Raw genomic sequence first — 20,165 nt, forward strand, 5'->3', positions numbered from 1 at the left:
GTTTCTGACTCAGTGGAGTTCCTCGGTGCGGCCAGCTATCTGATTATTTTCTGCCTAATCGCTCGCGGGTGTGTTCAGTTCCGATAGATTTGCTCTTGCTGCGCAGAAGGCTTGAAACGTAGCTGTTTTGTACATTGGGTACCTTGTAGCAAGTATATATTACAGCTAGTAACTCGCTTACTCTTGTGGACCATCACGGAACATTCAGCTTCGACCATTCGTGCGCCATAGGTGTAGTCCGTCATTTATTGTGCGCAATACAGTGCGCATATATTCAAGTGTGCGCCCATTGACTTATTCTTTATACGTCGGCGATAGAGTGGGCGTAAGTTTTCCTGCCATTTGGGACAGATGTGTATAGATAACGTGAGCGAAACTTACCATGACAGAAAGCAGCGCTACTCCCTTTGTCATTGGTGTTCAACGAGTGGTACTCACTCTTGCCGACGTTCTGGGGATGAAGCCCTTTCTTTGAAGGTTAGCGATACAAGGCTAGCGGATGCGAAAATTTCTGTATCCTCGAGGAAAGCCATACATCACGAAGTGCCGGTAACACGTTCGGACAGTTGCAGCAGCGGTCCGCGAACTTCGTTACACAGATTCATTCTATTCCTTAACATGCCAGTCACTATTTTTGCAGCCAACTACTGCACACGTCTTCAATCCGCATGATTCAATCTAGCATGATTGGAGCACAGTGTGTTAGCGAAAACTCAGTTGCATTTCCCACAGCTGATCGCACAGAAGCAATGTAGAAGCGGTAATGGTTTCGTATTCATGCGCGGTCGCTGAGGAGACGCATGGCGCGCCGCCGTGAGCGCCATCTCGTTTCGCTAAAAGAAACTGCTCCGCGAAAAGGGTCAATTGCCAGTACATTGTCTCTCCTGAAGTACTTGGCAGAGAATGTAGGGTTCAAGTACTTGATGACTGCTCGTCTCAGCACCGACTCCGAGAGCACATGTTTGGCATTATCCACCAGTCCAGCGGCTGTAATGCCCACCCCTCGCCAGATCAGTTTCTTATCGCAGTGAACTGTTTGTCATTTTACAACATGGCAAGGAGTGTGGACGGTGAAAATGGCACCCCTGATATCATAAATACACTTCTCATTGTGGACGACAAAACTCCCAGCATTTCTTCAAACAGTGTTGATGATCTGCTCGCCCAATTGAGGTTAGAAGAAGCTGAAGAGTCTCTAGCCATAGTAGAAGCTCCCGTGCTAGCCACTCATAATTAGTAATGGCGAGGAGTCAATCGCGGCTAATATATTACGTAGCAGGCTACGTAGCAAGAAAGTGCGTCCTAAAACTTGACTGTTGTTTATGTGAGCACATCCTCCTCGTCAGGCGAACAGAAGCCACACCTGTTACCCTCAGAGTACACTGAGCAGTGTGACTGGGGAGGACTTTTGTATCCGTCGCAAGATTTGTACTCATTTATTGAAGCTCTTGAGAACATATTCACCGAATGCTTAAGCATTTTAGAGCTGCAGACGACCAGCATCTGCGATGTTGCGGCTCTTGTAAAAAGTAATTTGCTCTGCTTCAATGGTTGTTGGATGCGACGCTCACAAGGAATAAGCATGAGAATTGCTTCTTTCTATGTCCTCACGCGACTCCACTTCTTAGTCAAAGGTATTAACAGCTCGAGAAGCGCAAAGCCACAGAGAGCTAAGCACCTTAAGCTGAGCAGGACGACCTAGGGGCCTGGCTTTGTTTTACTTGACGCCGCTTTTGTGATCTGAGGGTTTGCCCTGAATAAAATGGTTTCGTACCTTCCTTCAGAGCTTTCTCTCTCTCTCTCTCTCTTTCTATTCTTTTTTTGCAATCACGGCCCGGCGGTCCCCTTTCGATGTACTGGTACACCCGTTCATTCCGAGTAGCCACGCGTAGATCCGTGAACTTTATCATAGGCGGATTTGTACCTAAAATCCCATGGCTGGGAACTTTTCAGACAAAAATTTTTATTTACACAAAGGTGGTTGCTTGGGCTAGTTGGTATCCATGGTAAAAACGATATCCAGCGCGAAACACAGGAACTGAGAGAGACGAAACGCACTGCGCCGTGTGTGTGTCGTCTCAGCCCTTGTCCTTCGCGCTGTACATCGTTTTTTACTGTTTATTCACTATAGACAACACTATAGAAATATATTTATTCTCCTCTTGCTGACATTGTGAGAAATGTAAGCATTCAGGAGTCAAGCATGAGCTTCAGATCTATCATACTCTTCCGATGAGTGCGCGGCGAATAAGCGCGCACTGCGGGGCGGTTTAGGTGAAAGGCGCAGTAGCGCCGCCTGCCGGTTTCCGTGCAAACGACCTCGGCTCCCGGGTCGCCCTCGGCCCACTACCCCTATCTAGATCACTATAGTTGAACCAAAAGCTGGCAGATCCCACGCCCTGTGGGAATAGATGTTTTGCGAAGCAGTGTGCGGGGAGCTTACCAAGTTAGCGAAACCACCATGAGAGCACCAAGACGTATGCCGCTGTTGCATGACCTACATGACACGCATGTCGTGACATTAGTGTCATGAGTCCTCAGGAGTCCCTTTAGCTACACCTAACAGACCTTCAGGCGGAAGCCTTAGTCATGCTCATGGCTATGACTTTAAACATCAACCTTTAGCTTTTTCCTTCACTTAGTACCACATCCGAACCCATTCCATAGGCTTTTGAGTGTTAATTTTTTTCCGCTGAGTCATTCTCATTTTTGCTAAGTCATGGTCATGACTATGACTTCTACCATCATCCTTTAGTGTTTCCTTCACTTAGTACCCACGTCCGAACCCATTTCAGTGGTTTTTGAGTGTTAATCTTTTTCGCTGGGTCATTGTCATGACCTGCATGACACGCATGTCATGATCTATCATTTATGTTCGTGATACACTCCTGTTATACTATGCCAGTTTTGGTACCTACCAGGTTAACGAAATGACCAGGAGAGCACCAAGACGTAGGCGGCTGTTCCATGACTTACATGACACGCATGTCATGACATATCATTTATGTTGGTCATATACTCTTGTCATAGTATGCCAATTTTCGTACATACCAAGTTAACAAAACGACCATGAGAGCACAAAGACGTAGGCGGCTAGACAGACAGATAGATAGAAAACTTCGCATGAAAACTAAATTAGTAAGACCATTTCTTTCTCTATGGTGAGACTGCTATTTGGTAGGCTACGCCTGTTGATCTATCGTGGAAGTAATGTCGCTAAAGTACGTCTCCTTTAGAAATCCAGACAAATGCTTAGAATTGCTTTCAGATTGTGCGAGAATGTAAGTTTGATTGAACCACCCACGTCTTTTCCACTGCTATCCCACCCCGTGCAACTCACAAAGAACCACAAGTGACATCATCATCAGCCTATATCTATGTCCACTGCAGGACGAAAGCCTCTCCCTGCGATCTCCAATTACCCCTGTCTTGCGCTAGCTGATTCCAACTTGCGCCTGCAAATTTCCTAACTTCATCACTCCACCTAGTTTTCTGCCGTCCTCGACCGCGCTTCCCTTCCCTTGGTATCCATTCTGTAACTCTATTGGTCCACCGGTTATCCATCCTACGCATTACACGGCCTGCCCAGCTCCACTTTTTCGGCTTAATGTCAACTAGAACATCGGCTATCCCCGTTTGTTCACAGATCCACACCGCTCTTTCCCTGTCTCTTAACGTTAGGCCTGACATTTTTCGTCGGAAAATGTTAGTGACACGATAGGATTGCTTAAATGTTTTCACTTATATTTTTAGATAAAAAAGAAATCTTAAGTTTATAGGGTACAAGAGGTCACAAAGCATACAGTCTTTAATTTAACATTTCATTATAGCTACATTTATTACAAAGATGACCATTTGATGTGTCACTATTAGAATGTGATGTCAGTTACTCAATTTGAGACAAACGTTGATGTCTTTCCCCCTGTTCGCTTGTGTGTCAAACGCAGGAAATTCGTTCTGGCGATTATTTTTAATGTGATGTGGCGGGTACAGTGCAATCCAGAAAAAGCAATGCGAACTTCGTTTTTTTTTATAGGAAGCAAATGTGTACAGACCGTTTTTTCATGGGCGCCGTCTATGGGCAGTCGGCTTGATCCCGGCATGGCTGGTGGATCGGATCGCACTGGCTTTGGTGATATCCGAGGCGACTGGTGAACAGTGAACCGGACCAATGCCTTTGACCGGACCAACCAGACGGCCTCAAAGACTGACGAAACTGTGTTTTATGTTCTTTCTCTCCTTCCTTTATACGCCTCACTTTATTTCCTTTCTTGCTTTCTACGTCTCCTGTGGCGTTGACAAACGCCAGCTGCCTTTCGTCAAAATGGATCAGGACCACTCACGCATTTACTGGCTACACGCTCGGCGGCAGTTTCTGGTGGTTGTTTTCGTGTCGCGTGGTCAATTTCTTATGACGTGGCATCATCTGCGTGGGAAACGGTTCTGTGGGACGTACTGAAGCGATTTAGGTAAGCATGGCCGGAGTTTCTGCGGTGCTGAGGCGGACGGAGCACCCATTGCGATGTGTGCGCCCGGATTTGAGCCTGTATATACAATCAGCCTCGGTGATCAGTTGTGAATTTTTGAAAATTCGTTTCACTAATGTGACCTTACTGCAGCATTCTCACTGTAGTTCTAAGCTGTGGTTTAGCAGCAATGAGTAGTTACAAAACATGACGATCCCAACAGCGTGGATACCGTTCTGGTACGGAGTAAGTTGTGCTGTTTACTTTGACACGCGTTCAAAATGTTATCTCTAGATACATTGCACGACTATTTCATTTGTTAGGCGAGGTTTCCACCCACGAATAAAATAGTTTTCGTTAGTAATAACGGCATACCGTACAGTGTGAATCAGACTTATCGAGTGGTCGAGCGAACGTCTGCGGACTGCGCGAGCATCCGAAGCAGCGGTTGATGCTGGGTTGTAGATCTGTTCTATATAGCGCATGGTCCAAGCATGCAACATGACCATGCGAGGTCTTTTTTTTATCGAAAGAAGTGAATGAGAACCAAGTTTTTTTTACCAGCTTCTTTGCTCTGGGAGCATGCCATGATGTTTAAATTGGGTGCCGTGACCGCGATCCGGTTGCGCGGACACATTGCCTTCACTGACAGTGGTAACGGCAGAGATGACCGATCCCCTGCGTCACTCTCACGCGCGGCTCTTGCGCGCGTCTCAGGTGGAGAACAGCTGCAGCGTGCTCTGCACCCCGGCGCGGGGGCATGGCTACCATGTGAACATCACGGACGGTCTCTCGTGCGGCGTCGAGAAGGTGAGTTCACTTCTGAACTTCACGGTCGCATAAGAAAGGCGCCGCTGGGGCGTTGTAGAAAAACACATGCATTGTCACCGTAACCATGCTCCCTGCAATGTATACCGCGCCTAGAGCCTTCAAGTACACCGATGCTTGTTTGTTTTCAGTATGAATGACTCCCACGTCGCGTAATTTTGATTATGAAAATGTTTATGCTAAGAAGCTCGATCACCCAAGAATGGTTCTAAAACAGACAACACTGCGTTTATTGAATGAAAAATATGGAGACCGGATGTACATTTATATTGGTGGGCTGGTTTCGTTTATCAGATCAACAGGTGCTGTTGTCATTCCGGGTGCGTTAATCCCAATTCAGTTTAAACTGTCGCATGTGACGTCAGTGGTGATAGAGCTTGCTGTCCTGCCTGCTGCTGTAAAATACGTCTCGCAAGAGAGACCTCGGAAATAGTTCATATTTTGCGAATGCAAGGAAGCCCTTCAGAGTTTGAAATTTCCCCTACACCACAGGACTCATGAGAAATTGGTATAAGAGATTAAAAAAAAAAACATCACGCTCTTGCTGAAGGACATACCGGTATTTCTGGTAGTGACTTCACCGACGAGGCTGCCCGGTCTGCCCATGAAGGAACCCGAGCAGTTCCGTTACCATTATTGAGAGGCAATGCTGCAGGAATGCCTTATCTTTGGTCGCGAACTATCACACACACTTATTGGTCGTCTACTTGTATTGTGAAGAAAGAGAGAGAAAAACTTTATTGAGCAAAATAAAGCAAATGAATTGTGGGGTAGCTTCCTAATCCGGTAGTCAATTGGTGGTCCTGGCGCAGCCTGCTCAGTCGACTAAGGTGACCTGGTCGACGAGGCGTGCTCTGGACAACGCACTCTCCCACTGCTCACGGGAAGGGTTGGGTTGGAGGATAGGTCGCGGTCCTGATCACACTCCCATAGGATGCGGTATACTAGTAAAAGCATTAGACACTGTTTTGGTCGAGCAGTAAAGCCGCACCATTAATTACTGGACTCGCCAAACTTGCGTAACTAGCGTTTTTAGTAGTCCAGAAGTTTAATGCAATTTCTGAGTGGTCGCTGCGGACCGAGATACAAAGGCGTGGTGTTGAAGCTTTGCTAAATTGAATCCTTGTAGGCTCTGATTAGAGTTATGAATAGTGTCTCAAATAATTAAAAGTAATCATTTAACAGACATTAGTGAAGTGCCCCCTGGTGGATCCAGGTGACATCAGTGACGGAATAGAACAGTGCGCTGCGTGACTCACCCCGCAACACACCTCGGCAGATAATGGGACAGCGCGGAGGCATAGCTTACACTGTTTTTGCTATATTCCAAAGAAGTTGCGTAGACGTTTGAAGCTTTTTTTTTACAATATCTCGTGCAAAATGTGCTAATTTGTTTTATCTTTTTTTGATGACAGGTTACGGTCATGGCAAGCATTGAGTCGCTTTCAAATCAACAGATGACAGCTCATGGTAGTGAGACCGACCACGAACAATAGAGTGTTTCAACACGAACCTAAGCTTTTAGCGACATCTTTCGATGCTTTCGATGCTCACCCAAGCCTTGTGGACCTTTTGCCGACGTAAAGGTTTTCGAAGCCATACAAACTTCCCCAGAGCACGCATTTTTGCCCCGTCAAGAAGAGTCGCACAATAAAAGACAGCTCCAGCAATATTATTTTTTGAACACAGCGTCACCAGATGTCACAACTATAGAGCAGGGGCCGAATTCACAGTTTTTTTGTTTGTAAATGCTCTTTGCTATTTTACGGCTGCCTTCTCTAATAATATGCCGAGCATCAGGATTGGCTGAAATTTTCTCTTACGAATAATTCTAGCGTGGGAGCTTTGTGTGAATATGCACCCAGCTGTTCGCGTCTCGTTCCCGGTATTTCGCTCAAACAAATACATGTGTGCCACACAAAACTCGTAACTACCATGAATAATGCGTTCTCGTCGGGACAGTAGCGCTTGCAGATGTGTTTTTCAACGAAGAACGCCCGCATGCTGGCTACGAAAAGGCAAAAGGTGCAACTTGAATTGAATTTTGTCACTACTGTTATTTCTGTTATTACTGTTATAATTATGACCGCTATCGCTGTCAGTCATCGCATATTATTAAGGTCAGAGGGTTCGGAGCCACAGCGCGCGTCACAGAACCTGTCGTCATATACTGCATTCAGGGACATGTAACCGGTGTCGGGATTCGTGTTCGAGGTAGGGATGGCAACCGTCCCGAATTTAGCGGGACAGCCCTGACTTCTCAGATAAAGTTCCGTGTCCCGACTTGAGTCAGTCGGGACGGTCAAATGTCCCATATTCAGCTTTGTTTCTACGTAATACCAATCAATAAACCAGGTTTTTTTAAATAATGCCTGACAGCTCGGTTGCACATTCTTTTCTTTTGTCTTGTGTGGTTTTGTTAGTGAGGTGATTCTAGTTCCGTTTTGGGTCCTAACCGTTCACAACACCTCCTGTTATGTTTGTAGCCGTGTTATCAAGGCGCGACTACTACACATTTAAGGTTGTAAATTGCAGCATATATAGGAGGTCTAAAAAATTATGGTCGCACGTGCAGGCTGGCGGCTCCTGGCACTAGCAGATTCAATCGTCACCAGCCATCAATCCCTTCAATAGTAAACCTTCAGAATAAAGCTACATTGCGTTACGAGGCCAGCTCTGCTCCTTCTTCAAATGTGACTTCGGGGGAGTCACCCTTGAAGGAGGGGCTGCGTTGACTAGTGACGATAAGCGTTTGAATCATGTCATCGTATTACTGAGCCAGTGCAGACCTTTCCAAAATGCCTATGGTAATTGCGAGTATATGCTCATTTTTTGTTTTAAAGAAAACATATTCAATACAATAGAAGTACTCGTCATACATTATATTGGTTGCACGCGAGTACACCTGTACCGATTCCTCTTCACACAGCGAAATCTGACCCCCGACCTCATTCTCCCTGCAGGTTTGCATTCGAACCGAGTGCCGCCGGCAGCCTTCTGTGACCGAGTCAGACCTGTGCAAGAGTGTGCACCCATACCAGGCATCGCAGGCCTCGGTACGATTGCAAAATCTCTGGTTGAAAGAGTGCACCCGAAGAATAGCGTTTGCACAGGAAGGGTCCTAAACCACTCTTGGACATAGTGCTCAGCACACTTAGTACGTTCTCGTGAGTCCTCGCAGAAGCGCTGATAATCAACCTAATTGTTAGATACGTACAAGATAATCTTATTTTCTATTTCGGCTATCAAGTTCTTTGTGTTTCAACACAATGTGCTATGCTACGTCCCACGTGCTTTGGCTAATTGAGTGAACAGGTAAGTCACACAACTGACAGGCGAGGTCACCTTTAAGGTCAGGAATAAAGGGTGGCTGCCATTAGCACAGGTAAGAAAATCAACCCATAGTAAAAAGAATGTAGAGTGAGGTGGCTTCACCATGATGGCTTGGCCTTTCGATCGAAGTCCTGCCCAAGGCCTTGCGGTGAGCAGGTTGAGAACAAATTGTTGCGGCCACATTTTATTTGCTGATAATAAGCGCTTTGAAATATAAATGCTTTCTTAACTGAGCTCCAATTACCCAGCAATGCGCCCTTCCGTAATAGATGAGGTTTTGCGACGATAGAGAAGCGCTCGTCCTTGTGTCTCCTTTTCTTCATCCCTGTTTGTTTGCGCGCAAAAATTTAAGAAAATGAATCTGTTCCAACTAGGCCGACTCGCAGTTATGCTTCAGAGATGCAGTGTAGGCTGTGAAAGATTTCACTGATGAGGGCTCCGAATAATTTCGACCTAGTCGTTGTAACTTTACCATTACTAGCTACGTGTTACGAAGGGCCTAGTGACATATTTGACAGCGAGTTACTAACCTCAGGTTAGTAAGTGCGTCGGGTTTGTAAAGATAATCTAGTGCTCTGCAGCAGAAAACCATGTTCAGTGAACCACCACGGCAGTGTAATGCGCCGGCTTTTCGTCAGACGGTTCGCAGACTCACAATTTGTGTATGCGCGGCTAGTTATATTATAACGTTGCTATAATAAACTATTGAGTTATTCTAATTTGCTTTCATATACTGAGCTCGATTCAGCCGGTAGTTCTTTTCGGACTGCATGGTAGTAGACATAACCCTAACACAATAATGACAGCTTTCATCAATGGCACGAAGGCGGTTCTTGAAGCGAGCAGTTTATGGCTTGGACACTTGGACTTGCTCGTTTTTTTTTTTCAGGGATACGACGAATGCCAATTCCTATGCTACGTGAAACACCGGCGGACACCGTATCGCTACTGCCGGCCACCAGGTACCGCATGCACCAAGGTATTAGCAACAGGCACGTCTTTTTTGTGAACCGAATTTCCACCTCCAACATTACAGTAACATTGCAAAAAATGTATTTGGAAAGCGAATAGCAATCTGAAGTAGACAGAAGTGTAATGTATATGGTGACATAGTCATGCTGCTCTAAGCCATTTAAGGGGAGATGTAGGCCTTTGAGCGAAAATTTAAAAAAATCTGTATTCGTTGAGCTATGGTGCTGTAAACTTCTACATATATGTACTTTGATGTGCTTATTTCAAATATGAGGTCCATTTTTGTTTACCTCCTTTGGTTTTAATTTTATGCTAGTGTTCTTTAAATATCTTCTGCAAATTTGCACAGTATGTGTCCTTTCGATTTCGCTAAATAAGGTATCAATTGCTTCTGTATGGTTCAAGGAATGCCGTAAGGCCAACCTTATGGCTCTGCCTTACCTAGAATGTGAGTTGCAAGGTTTCGAAGTTGAAACTCGAAACAGTGTTTTTCTGGTGTCTAACTTTGAAGTCTCGCAACTCGTGTTCTAGATAAGGCAGAGCAACAAGGTTGGTCTTACGGTATTTCTTGAATGACACAGAAGCCATTAATACCCTGTTTAGAGAAATCGAAAGGACACATATTCTGAAAACCTTTGCAAAAAATATTTAAAGGAAGCTCACATAAAATTAGAACCAGAGGAGATAACCAAGATTGGACTGCATATTCAAAATAAGCACATATCATTACATATATGTACAACCTTAATTCAGCCCCATATCTTGAATAATTTTTTTTCTAGAACCCACTTCCCCCCTTAAAGGAAGTGTAGAGGGGAAATCACCACATATATAAAAATTTGCTACGTGAATGCTGACTCAGTTTCTGAGGAGTGGAATGCCTAGTTATTAAAGCAAAGTTTACCTAACCCCCAAAAGTTTGGCGTGGCTTCTGCTGCTGGCGCAGTGGGTATCTCGTCGGAAATATCTGTATCTTTATATTAAAGTTTTGAGCTGTGCGGTGCATAAACATAAACATTGCACTAGAATACACGTTACGTAGGATGAAAATAAAAGCAATTGTGAGCATCAGCTTTAATTGTATAACATTTAGTTAACCCCTTCACGAAAGCTTGGCTTCACATAGATTTCAATATGTACGTTGGACTTGCATATTACAGCGAAGCTGTTAAGGGCTCACCTTTCGATCGTCGCGTCCGGTAATAGAAAAAAAAAAAACTCTCATTGGCCGTAGCCACCAACTTGATTGGGGTGCCTTCGGCTCCCCCAATCTTTTTCCTCAGGACCTTTTAATAAAGTTCTTGTCAACTGTCAACTGTCATTGGCCGTATGCTCTATGTGCGAGTGAAAGCGAGCGAGGGCGAGGGACGCGCGCTTTCGCGGGGAGCGAACGCACGGCGGAGAGAGAGATTGTGGTTGTGTAGAGGAAGAGGCGCTCTTGTGATAATTTTGACAGATCTCTGTAATGTATTCTGTGGGTCTGCGCGGTTGTCTGGCCTAGGGTTTATATATGCATCGACGACAAAGAAATAAAGAAGTTGTTAGTGAGCGCCAGTGTGTGTCGTATCTTCCTTTTGTGGTCCGTCGTAGGTGTTTGCGCTGTAAGTTTAAGTTCAGAAGTATGGAGCAGATGTTACCGCCGTGATGCCGTTGTCACTGTAGAAATTCTGTATTTCTGCCAGCACGAATGCGGTTTCGTTGTCTGATACCACTTTGTGGGGCAGTACAAACGTTGTAAACAATGAACGCAGGTCATCGACGACAGCTGTCAATGTTGTTTTGTTCATATGGCGAACTTCAACTCAGTTACTGTAGGCGTCCACAACGACCAGAAATGTGGACCCGTCGATTGGGCCAGTGAAATCGAGGTGCAGGGTGGGCCAAGGTGTGCTCGGTCTGTGCCCGATCCGGAACTGGTGCTCGTGGCGGAGCACCAGTTCCGCGCGTTGATTGGTCCGGTAAGCTGTGCACTCGGCCGCAAGTGTCTCGACATCCTTGTCCATTCCCAGTCACCGCATGTAGTTACGGGCGCACTTCGTCATTGCGACCACGCCTCTGTGTCCGGTGTGGACGAGAGCCGTGGCTTGTGGACGATGTCTGCGTCGGCTGCGCGTGCCCTGTCTTGAAAGCGATCTGCGATGAGTACAGAGTCTAGTTGCGCAGAGGGCTCATAGCTTCCTGCGCGCTGTCTTTTCGCCGCTTAGTTCGCATTGAAGCGAGTGGCAGCACGAAGGTCAATTCGCTCGCTGCTTCTGCCGCGCTTCATCACACCGGCGTTTTGACAGAGTTTCCGCAGTCATCGAGTGAGATTTGTTCATGTTTGCTTGTGCGCGCGCGCCACCCTGCTTGTTAATTTAGTTAGTAAGCGAATGTTTACAAGTTTACACGGCCGATAAAACTACTATCCTTGCTTCGTATAGCTGTCTACTAATTTGCTGTCGCAATCGATGCTTCTCCTTTCAGGCGAAAGTGCCACTTTTTCGAAATCAGAACTTCACAGCAGTGCATTTACCAGAATGTACACAGCGATATTTTTTATGGCTCAGCAGCAAATTAGCAGTAAACGAAGAAGCGCTGCACAATCGAGACCACACGCACTGACGACATCAAATCACTTAATACTATAGACTTATTACCAATGGGTAGTCCCCCTAGCTTAATATTTTCATGTTACACTCGCAACCACACTGTTCGTAGACAGTTATTTTGTGTTCGGTGCGGCCATCAGCGGCGGAGCCGTGACGTTGGCTTTCCTGCAAGGAGGATGCTTTCTGCGCGTGGGACTATGTTTGGCGATTAGCGGCGCGAGCGGCGAGTTAAGTCAGACGTGTAACTCTAGCTCCCTAAAGAGAGCTTATACAGTAACTCTAGACAAACGGAGCAAAGCGCGCCCTCCTCCGTAGTACTGTATACCACTTGGGGGAAAGGAAGCTTTCAGAAGCAGAAGTCCCCAGATATCTCTCGCGCAACTCACGCATTCGCACAACCGTCGGGCAAACGTGAGAATGAAGGTCTCGTGTACATTGGATCCTCCGTCGGAGAGAAAAAATCACCGCATATCCACGAAGTGAATGATTATGAGTGGGCGAAGCACCGGGGGATCATTCGGTTAACCGTGAATCCCCCGACGCCGGCAAGCGGACCCAGAGGAGGCGAGAGCGCGGGAAGCGGCGGCAAAACGCCGGAAGCGTTGTCTACCTGAGGTTGGTGGCGCCGATGCTCGGTTCAAGCACGAGCTTCGCGAGTCCTCAGCTGCGGGTCCGCTTCCCGGCGTTGCCGTACTGCTGCAGCTTTGCGAGCCCTCAGGTCCGGGTCCGCATGCCGGCGTTGCCGTGCTGCTGCAGCTACGCGAGCCTAGCTCGGGGTCCGCTTGCCGGCGTTGCCGTTTTGCTGCAGCTTCCCGCGCCCTAAACTCCGGGTCCGCTTGTTGTCTGCGTCGCCGTGCTGCAGCAGCTTTGCGAGCCCTCGACTCCGCTTGCAGTTGAGCCGCCACTCTCGCCTTTTCATCCATAGCGGGTGCGCCGTTATCAGAAGCGACCGTTATCATCCATGGCTGAAGAGAGAAAGAGAGCGCGCGCCGGGAACGAACGACCTTGTGCACCGCAGCGACCCTATCGGTCTCCATGCAAGCCAGAGCTACGTACGACGAGGGAGGGACAAGGCTCGGCCCTTAGGTGCTTCGCCCCTAATACAAGAAGAGCGAAAACAGCAAATGGAGGGACGATTGCATCGGCTATATCTGTCGCTATGGCCGCTCCGTTGACTTCCTGGATGATGATGATAGCGCGCTGTAGGTACTGGTTTAAGTTTTTATAGCGATGCAGCATGAATGGAACGAGGCTTTAGTTCTTGTGCTTCCTTTGGCGTAGACTCGGCGCAGTTTTCCACTAAAATGACGTTTTCGAGTAGGATTGCACGGAGGACGGCTCTCGGCAGAATTTGACGCAATGGGCGCAACTATTCCACCGCTGAATTACAGATGTTACAGTACTACGCGTTTCAAAAAGTCGCCCCACTTTTTTTTTTGTTCTCCGTGATCGCAGATTTACAGCGATATTTGCGGTATGCTATTTATGAACAATAGTAACCTCACTCCCTAAAGGGCCCCTCACCAGGTCTAGTCATACTCAGCTGACAAACTGCGCATACAGTGCGCGCTAACGATCGTGTCTGTTAAGTATTACATCGCTACGCGCCGCGGAAAGAGCTTAAACTCCAAACCAAACGCCGTTTACCCTTCTCCTCGCGGGCGCCGCGCTTCCACCCGGAGAGTGACGTTATTCGCGCAAGATCGCTACCAACATCGCCGTGCTGTGACGTCACTCTCAGTCACACGTGACTTCGAGAATTATTCAAGGCAACATCTGTTATTTGTGTAATTTGTTTCTTCAATAGACGAATTGAAGTTTAGGGAAATAATAAAGCACACAAACCGAATGTTAAACAAACACAGATCGAATGAAGAGAGATGTACTACTTCCGTTTGTTCTGCTTGTTCCCACGTCGTGCAGTCGCGCTCGCAGACGACGAAACTATGTCATTTTCTAGCGTGTTCCAGCGCGCGATCGTGCTCTGTGATCGGCTTGCGTCTGCCTCAGTGTTCGTGTAGCACTGACTTATACCGCTAGTCGGGTGTTCTCCTGCGCAGCGCGCAAAATCGTGCGCTGCGCGAAACGAGAAAAACGCAACAGCTCGCGCGCGGCATCGTCAGCGAAAGTGCACCGCGCAGAAAAAAAGCGTGGGCAAAAGAGAGAGAGAGAGAGAAGAAGAAGGTGGGGCCCGTGACGTATGCGTCACGCGATCCTCGAGCTCCGGTATGGGAGAACGCAGGTACAGGGCCGGTGTTTTGTGGCGATGCCTTTAAAGTAATAATGCCTTTTCGCGCTTATCGCGCTTTGTCAGTGGTCAGAGCAACGGTCCGCTCGCGTTATCAACGTTGATATCGTGAGCGGACCGTCGCTCTGACCACTGACAAAGCGCGATAAACGCGAAAAGGCATTATTACTTTAAAGGCATCGCTACAAAATACCGGCCCAGAACGCAGAGATGGAATTTTGCTTGCGGAACCTAGACGGGGCAAGTGGATAGAGTGTCTCTGTTGGCGGTGAAGCTCGCCTCCTGAAATCATGGGTTCGCGGCACTGAGAAATATTTCTATCTCAGCTATAAATAAACCAATTTTAAAAATTGTTGCGGTAGAACGTTCTCTAGAGGGCACGTAAGAACTTCCAGCGTATAATCGAAATTTTCGATGTGTCTTGGTAAAAAGTCCTTTAAGAAGACGAGTCACCTAAAGAGATATCTTTAAATGAGCACAATCATGCTAAGCTAATAATATCTCGCAATTGAATCAGTTAACATGGTTGAAAAATTAACGGCGACTGAGCCACTAATAAATTATTCGATAATGATTCGACCAAATCGCCAAGCCCTAAAGAGTAAGCCTTTCATCGCAGGTTTTCGTGGGGGATTAAAGAGACCAATCTGAATCAGTAGTAGCAAGTGATTTATATAGGAACTTCCTATTCACAGAAGAATCATATCGTATAATTGTGACACAGCACACATCGAGCATAATTGATGTCTTCTAGAACGCGTAGGAAGCTCGCAATATTTATATTTACAGAGAACAGAAGATTAATCGAAATGGCACATACGGCTATGAGAACGTGGACAGCACTGAAACAAGGCACAGAGGACAATATGCATGAGGTCGGAAAGAAAATTTAACCATTACGAATGCTTTAAATTTTTGACTAACAGCGATGGTCGCCGCTGACTACAATGTACAATATGTCACTGTGCTATCAGATGGCACCAATTGGAACGGATACAGGTAGGTAGTGCCAAGAGTTGACATGTACCCGCGCGCGCAAATTGCTCTTAGTTCGGGAACTGTTCAAGCCTAGTGATTTATAGCAGTTGATTAGATTTTCTTATTTGGTCTGGCACTTCAAGATGTCATTTGATTGCAGTTGAATTACTTCTATTGAAAGGAACCTTGCAGTGAATCCACATCGCAGCTAATGCTATTTGGGAACATATTTAATTCCGCCCTTCTGTCATCAAGGTCACAGTATCACTCGCATTTTTTGTGTGTGCAGATAGCTGAGGATTTTTGTCCGGTTTTGCGTCCATTGCACATCCCTTTACCGACCTCTTCAAGAAAGACGTCCCGTTTTCTTGGGGTCGTGACCATGCCGCGTCTTTTTATCGTCTCGCTACTCTCCTTATACCACGCCTTCATTCCTGGCCCACTTTGACCCGTCTGCCTCAACGGAAGTTCGACCTGATGCCATTGGTCATGACATAGGAGCAGGGTTAGTACAACGCCAGCGTGGACATGATCGCGTTATAGCCTATGCGCCTGCCGACTTCTGTCACCCGCCGAGCGCAATTATTCAATCACAGAGCGCGAGTGCCTCGCTCTTGTGTGGGCAGTTGCGAAGTTTCGTCCATACTTGTACGGCTGGTCATTCTGTGTCATCACTGATCACTACGCTCTCTGCTGGCTATCCTCGCTCAAGGACCCCACGGGACGACTAGCTCGCTGGGCTTTGCGCCTGCAAGAATATACCTTCTTCGTGGTATATAAGACGGGACGCTCGCACCAGGATGCAGATTGTTTGTCCCGCTACCCAGTGGAAGAACCGGCTGATGCGGTCGCCATCGCTTCCGTTTTCTCTGTGTCCCAGTTGCTTCACATCGGCAACGAGAAATTAACCCCGCGACCCTTATACGAGCCCTCATCGACCATCTGGAATCAACGCTTGGTGACGCCTCTCTCCGGATGTTTCTACTCAACGAAGGGACATTATACCGCCGCAATTTTTACCCCCATCGCCCGGACCTTCTTTCTGCTCGTCATTCCATCACACCTGCGTTCGACTGTTCTCCGCTAACTTCACGACGCTCCCTTGGCTGGGCCCTTGGGCGTCTCGCGCCGTCGCTTCTTTTGGCCGGGTTTCGCCCACTCCATGTGGCGTTACGTTGCCACTTGTGAGCCCTGTCAGCGCCGGAAGAAACCCTCCACGCTTCCAGCTGGATGTCTCCAGCCAATCGACATCCCGCCCGAACCCTTTTTCTGTGTTGGTCTAGACCTTCTTTGGCCGTTTCCTCTCTCGGGCTCCGGAAATAAATGAGTCGCCGTCGCTACCGATTACGTTACGCGGTACACAATCACAAGAGCCCTCCCGACAAGTTGTGCTACTGACGTCGCTGACTTTCTTCTCTACGACATCATTTTAGTGCACGGTGCTCCGCGCCAATTACTCCCTGACCGTGGCCGTAGCTTTCTCTCGGCTGTCGTCGAGGACACCCTCCACTGCTGCTCGACAAAGCACCAATTTAGCACGTCCTACCATCCACAGACCAACAGCCTCACGGAGCGCCTCAACCGGACCATCAACGACATGCTTTGGAAGTACGTTGCGGCCGACCTCCACGACTGGGATCTTAATTTACCCTATGTGACGCTCGCGTATAATTAATCACGTCACGACACCGCCGGCTATTCACCATTCTATCTCCTATACGGCCGAGAACCCGAGTTGTCCTTGGACACCTTGCTGCCCTCGCCCGATATACGTTCAGCCACTGCATACACCCGCGACGCGAACGCACACGCTGACCACACGGCTCAGCTTGCTCGCATCCGTCTCGAGGCCTCACAGGAGCATCAGAGACGCCTCTACGATTGCCACCATCGCGACGTGCACTTTTCTCCAGGTGCTCAAGTGCTTTTCTGGGCACCCATCCTCCGTGTGGGCCTTTCCGAAAAGCTGCTGTCACGTTACACTGGCCTATGCCGTGTGGTGCGACAAGTGACCGATGTCACATATTAACTCATCCCCGCCGACCCCTCCGTGTCATTGTCAGCTGCAAGTGACATCGTTCATGTGGCGAGACTAAAGCCATACCACACACCTTTCACCGCGGATGTGTAGCTTAATCACACCGGGACGGTGCTTCTACTGCCGGGGGTGGTGATACAGAACAGCCGGCAGAGTGTGGCTGCACTGAGGAGAAGGAAGACGACGTGTTTCCGCTTGATATAGCGCCGCCATCTTGTCCTCAGTTAGCTTCCGTGTAAATAAATTGTAAATAGCCTTGAGCATCAACTACGCGTAACAATATGGATGAAAATGCAATTTTAGTCTACTCACTAATGCTTGAAAAGCAGCGGAAATGTTCCAACTTTAGAATTTTCACTTACTTCCAAAGAAAGTGAAGTTTTGCCCTAATAACTTTTATGTCCATGTACAGGTCGTGAATGAGGTGTGCCTCACCTTGCAGTTTCATATTGAGCTTATTGATGTTTGTTCTTAGGTCGACACAAAAGCCTTTGTGTCAAAAGACTTTGTACCCCAGCCATTAGTAATGGGCTCGCGGCGATCCTTCTGTGGAAGGAACTTTTTATTTCATCCTTAAGGTTAAAGAAACGAGACAAAACTTTCCCACAGATAAGCCACCAAATTGCCGTGTGATACATCACGTCTACTAACTCAGACAATGTCATTTTTAGAAATTTACAGAACTGGTCGTGATTAAGCCCAGGCGACCTAGTGACAGTAGCAGCTGAAACAGGTTTCAGAACACGGGATATGCATTTCCCTCGGAGGGCCTGCTTTTGAATCAAGCGAAGCAAGAGAACCCGCCAAATTTATGAGTTTTTATTATTCGCCATCGAGTTCTGTATTTTTAACTCCGGGTGTGTTCTTCCCATAAAATGTGTCAGGTTGTAGTTTTCTCCACTACAAGGTGTACGCGGACACAACCTTTTCTGATTATTTAAAGATGTCCTCTCCTGTTACTGAGCCGTGCATGTTGTGGACTGAAGCTTGCAGCATGCTGTTCACTGAATAAAGGTGCTTTTTACTATATACAGCTGTTTACGTGCTGTAGTTTCACGGACGAAAAGTTGGTGGAAACTCTGTGGGCCCAGCGCGATTGGGCGAAGTCAAGAAATTTTCGGTGTGTCTTCTGGCGGAATGATGTGACTGGGAGCGACAAATCGGAGCGTCACGCGCTCCTCGAGCGATGGGCGCATGATATACTTCTTATTTGTCGTCGCTGCCTCAGATATGGTGGCGTCCTGGCATTATATTGTAACTGCAATGAAGCCGGCTTCCAGGAAGAAGTGGAATTGCGCAAGGTTTTGTGGAGAAGCGCCGCATTGGAAAATCAAACCTAACTGAACATTTCATAATATACTAAGAAGAGAGCAGACTACACAGAGTCGAAGAAAAATATACAGGACGAACATGGCAGGAATTACAGCCGGTATATATGATGGAAGACGTGCGCTTGAGCTCGACTCGTTTCATAGCTGTATTTCTTTTCCTCGGCAGCTCCGTCACATGGTTCGCCCGAATTATTTGTTTCAAAAACATTTCTCTCTCCAAGCCATCCAAGTGATTCCGTTCAGAGTTGATTACTCAGTACGTATACGCTGTACTACGCTCCACACAGCAAATACAGATTACTGGATCTTCAATAGAGTGCTAAAACTGAGCGAGTTGGTTAATCTTCATAGTAAAAGCAGCGCAAAAAATAGCGGCAACACAAGACAGGCACCTGTCCTGTGTAATTCTGGCTTGCGTTGCAGTTATTGATGCGCTGCTTTTACTACTGGATCTTGTGTGCATTTACTTTCGTTAATAAGTGCTCCGCTCGAGCGCATTATGACGCACCGGACATCCACTTCATGTTTCGTGCCGATGTTACAGCATTACTACTTTTCCAGCTTCGGTTTTCTTCATACTATCATCAGACTGGAACGGCATTTCCCAACAAGTTGCATCTAACAATCTACCATCGATTTTTCTGCAAAAGCTAGCAGAAGTTGTATTACTTAAACAACACGTAACCATATCCCTTATGTAATACAATTAACATAGGGCTGTTCAAGGAAATAAAGCTACAAAAACTGAAAGTGCTCAGAAGCGAGGTGCTGAGCACTGAGATAATTCTCACTTTATTAGTTATTCATTGCCTGTCCCTTATAATATGAGTTTCAATGAGCATGCCAAATGCACTTTGGTGCACTATATTGTAAGCATCTAACTTTTCTGTCCGTTTATGTTTTGCAGAACAGTGGGAGGCCGGGAACGTGCAACGTCCTGGGATACTGCATGAGCAACGTGTGAAACCTCGCAGGGATGGCTGTCAAGTCCCAAATAAACGAATGTCTTGCTTCACTGTATTCCATTCTGTAAACCGCGTCAGCGAATCTTGTTTAACCATAATGATATAGGCAGAAGCAAATGTAAACCGATCCACGTCCTGTGGTTGGTTGTATGGATGGATTTTATGAGCATTCCTTTAAAACATAGTCGCTACATTTGCCTTTCTGCTGCAGTTATTCTCGGCGTTTAAGATTTTAGGCGTGCTTACAGGTCGTCGATCATAAAGTAATGATCAAACAGCTCTAAAGACGAACGCAAAGAGGAGACACAAAAAGCAATTGAGTGCTCGAGTGCCTTAGGTCCGGGCAACAATGCAAGTGGGTGTCATATGTGCACAACGTTTTAAAATATGTGGTTTAATTACAAGCAACTGAAATTTC

The 20,165-nt window shown here is 47.0% G+C and overlaps 1 protein-coding gene across 1 annotated transcript in view; it reads left to right on the forward strand.

The window, feature by feature from the left end:
• Positions 1 to 19,792, forward strand: part of LOC119437383 (uncharacterized) — a 47,265-nt gene extending 27,473 nt beyond the window's left edge. Inside the window, exons 3-6 of the mRNA XM_037704414.2 lie at positions 5,184 to 5,276; positions 8,258 to 8,350; positions 9,517 to 9,606; positions 19,690 to 19,792. Of these exons, the coding sequence (XP_037560342.1) occupies positions 5,184 to 5,276; positions 8,258 to 8,350; positions 9,517 to 9,606; positions 19,690 to 19,746 (333 nt within the window). The 3' untranslated portion in view covers positions 19,747 to 19,792. The remainder of the gene's footprint in view (positions 1 to 5,183; positions 5,277 to 8,257; positions 8,351 to 9,516; positions 9,607 to 19,689) is intronic.
• The last annotated feature ends 373 nt before the right edge of the window (positions 19,793 to 20,165 follow it).

This window comes from Dermacentor silvarum, chromosome 1 (genome assembly GCF_013339745.2).
Source record: "Dermacentor silvarum isolate Dsil-2018 chromosome 1, BIME_Dsil_1.4, whole genome shotgun sequence".
Classification (NCBI taxonomy): Eukaryota; Metazoa; Arthropoda; class Arachnida; order Ixodida; family Ixodidae; genus Dermacentor; species Dermacentor silvarum.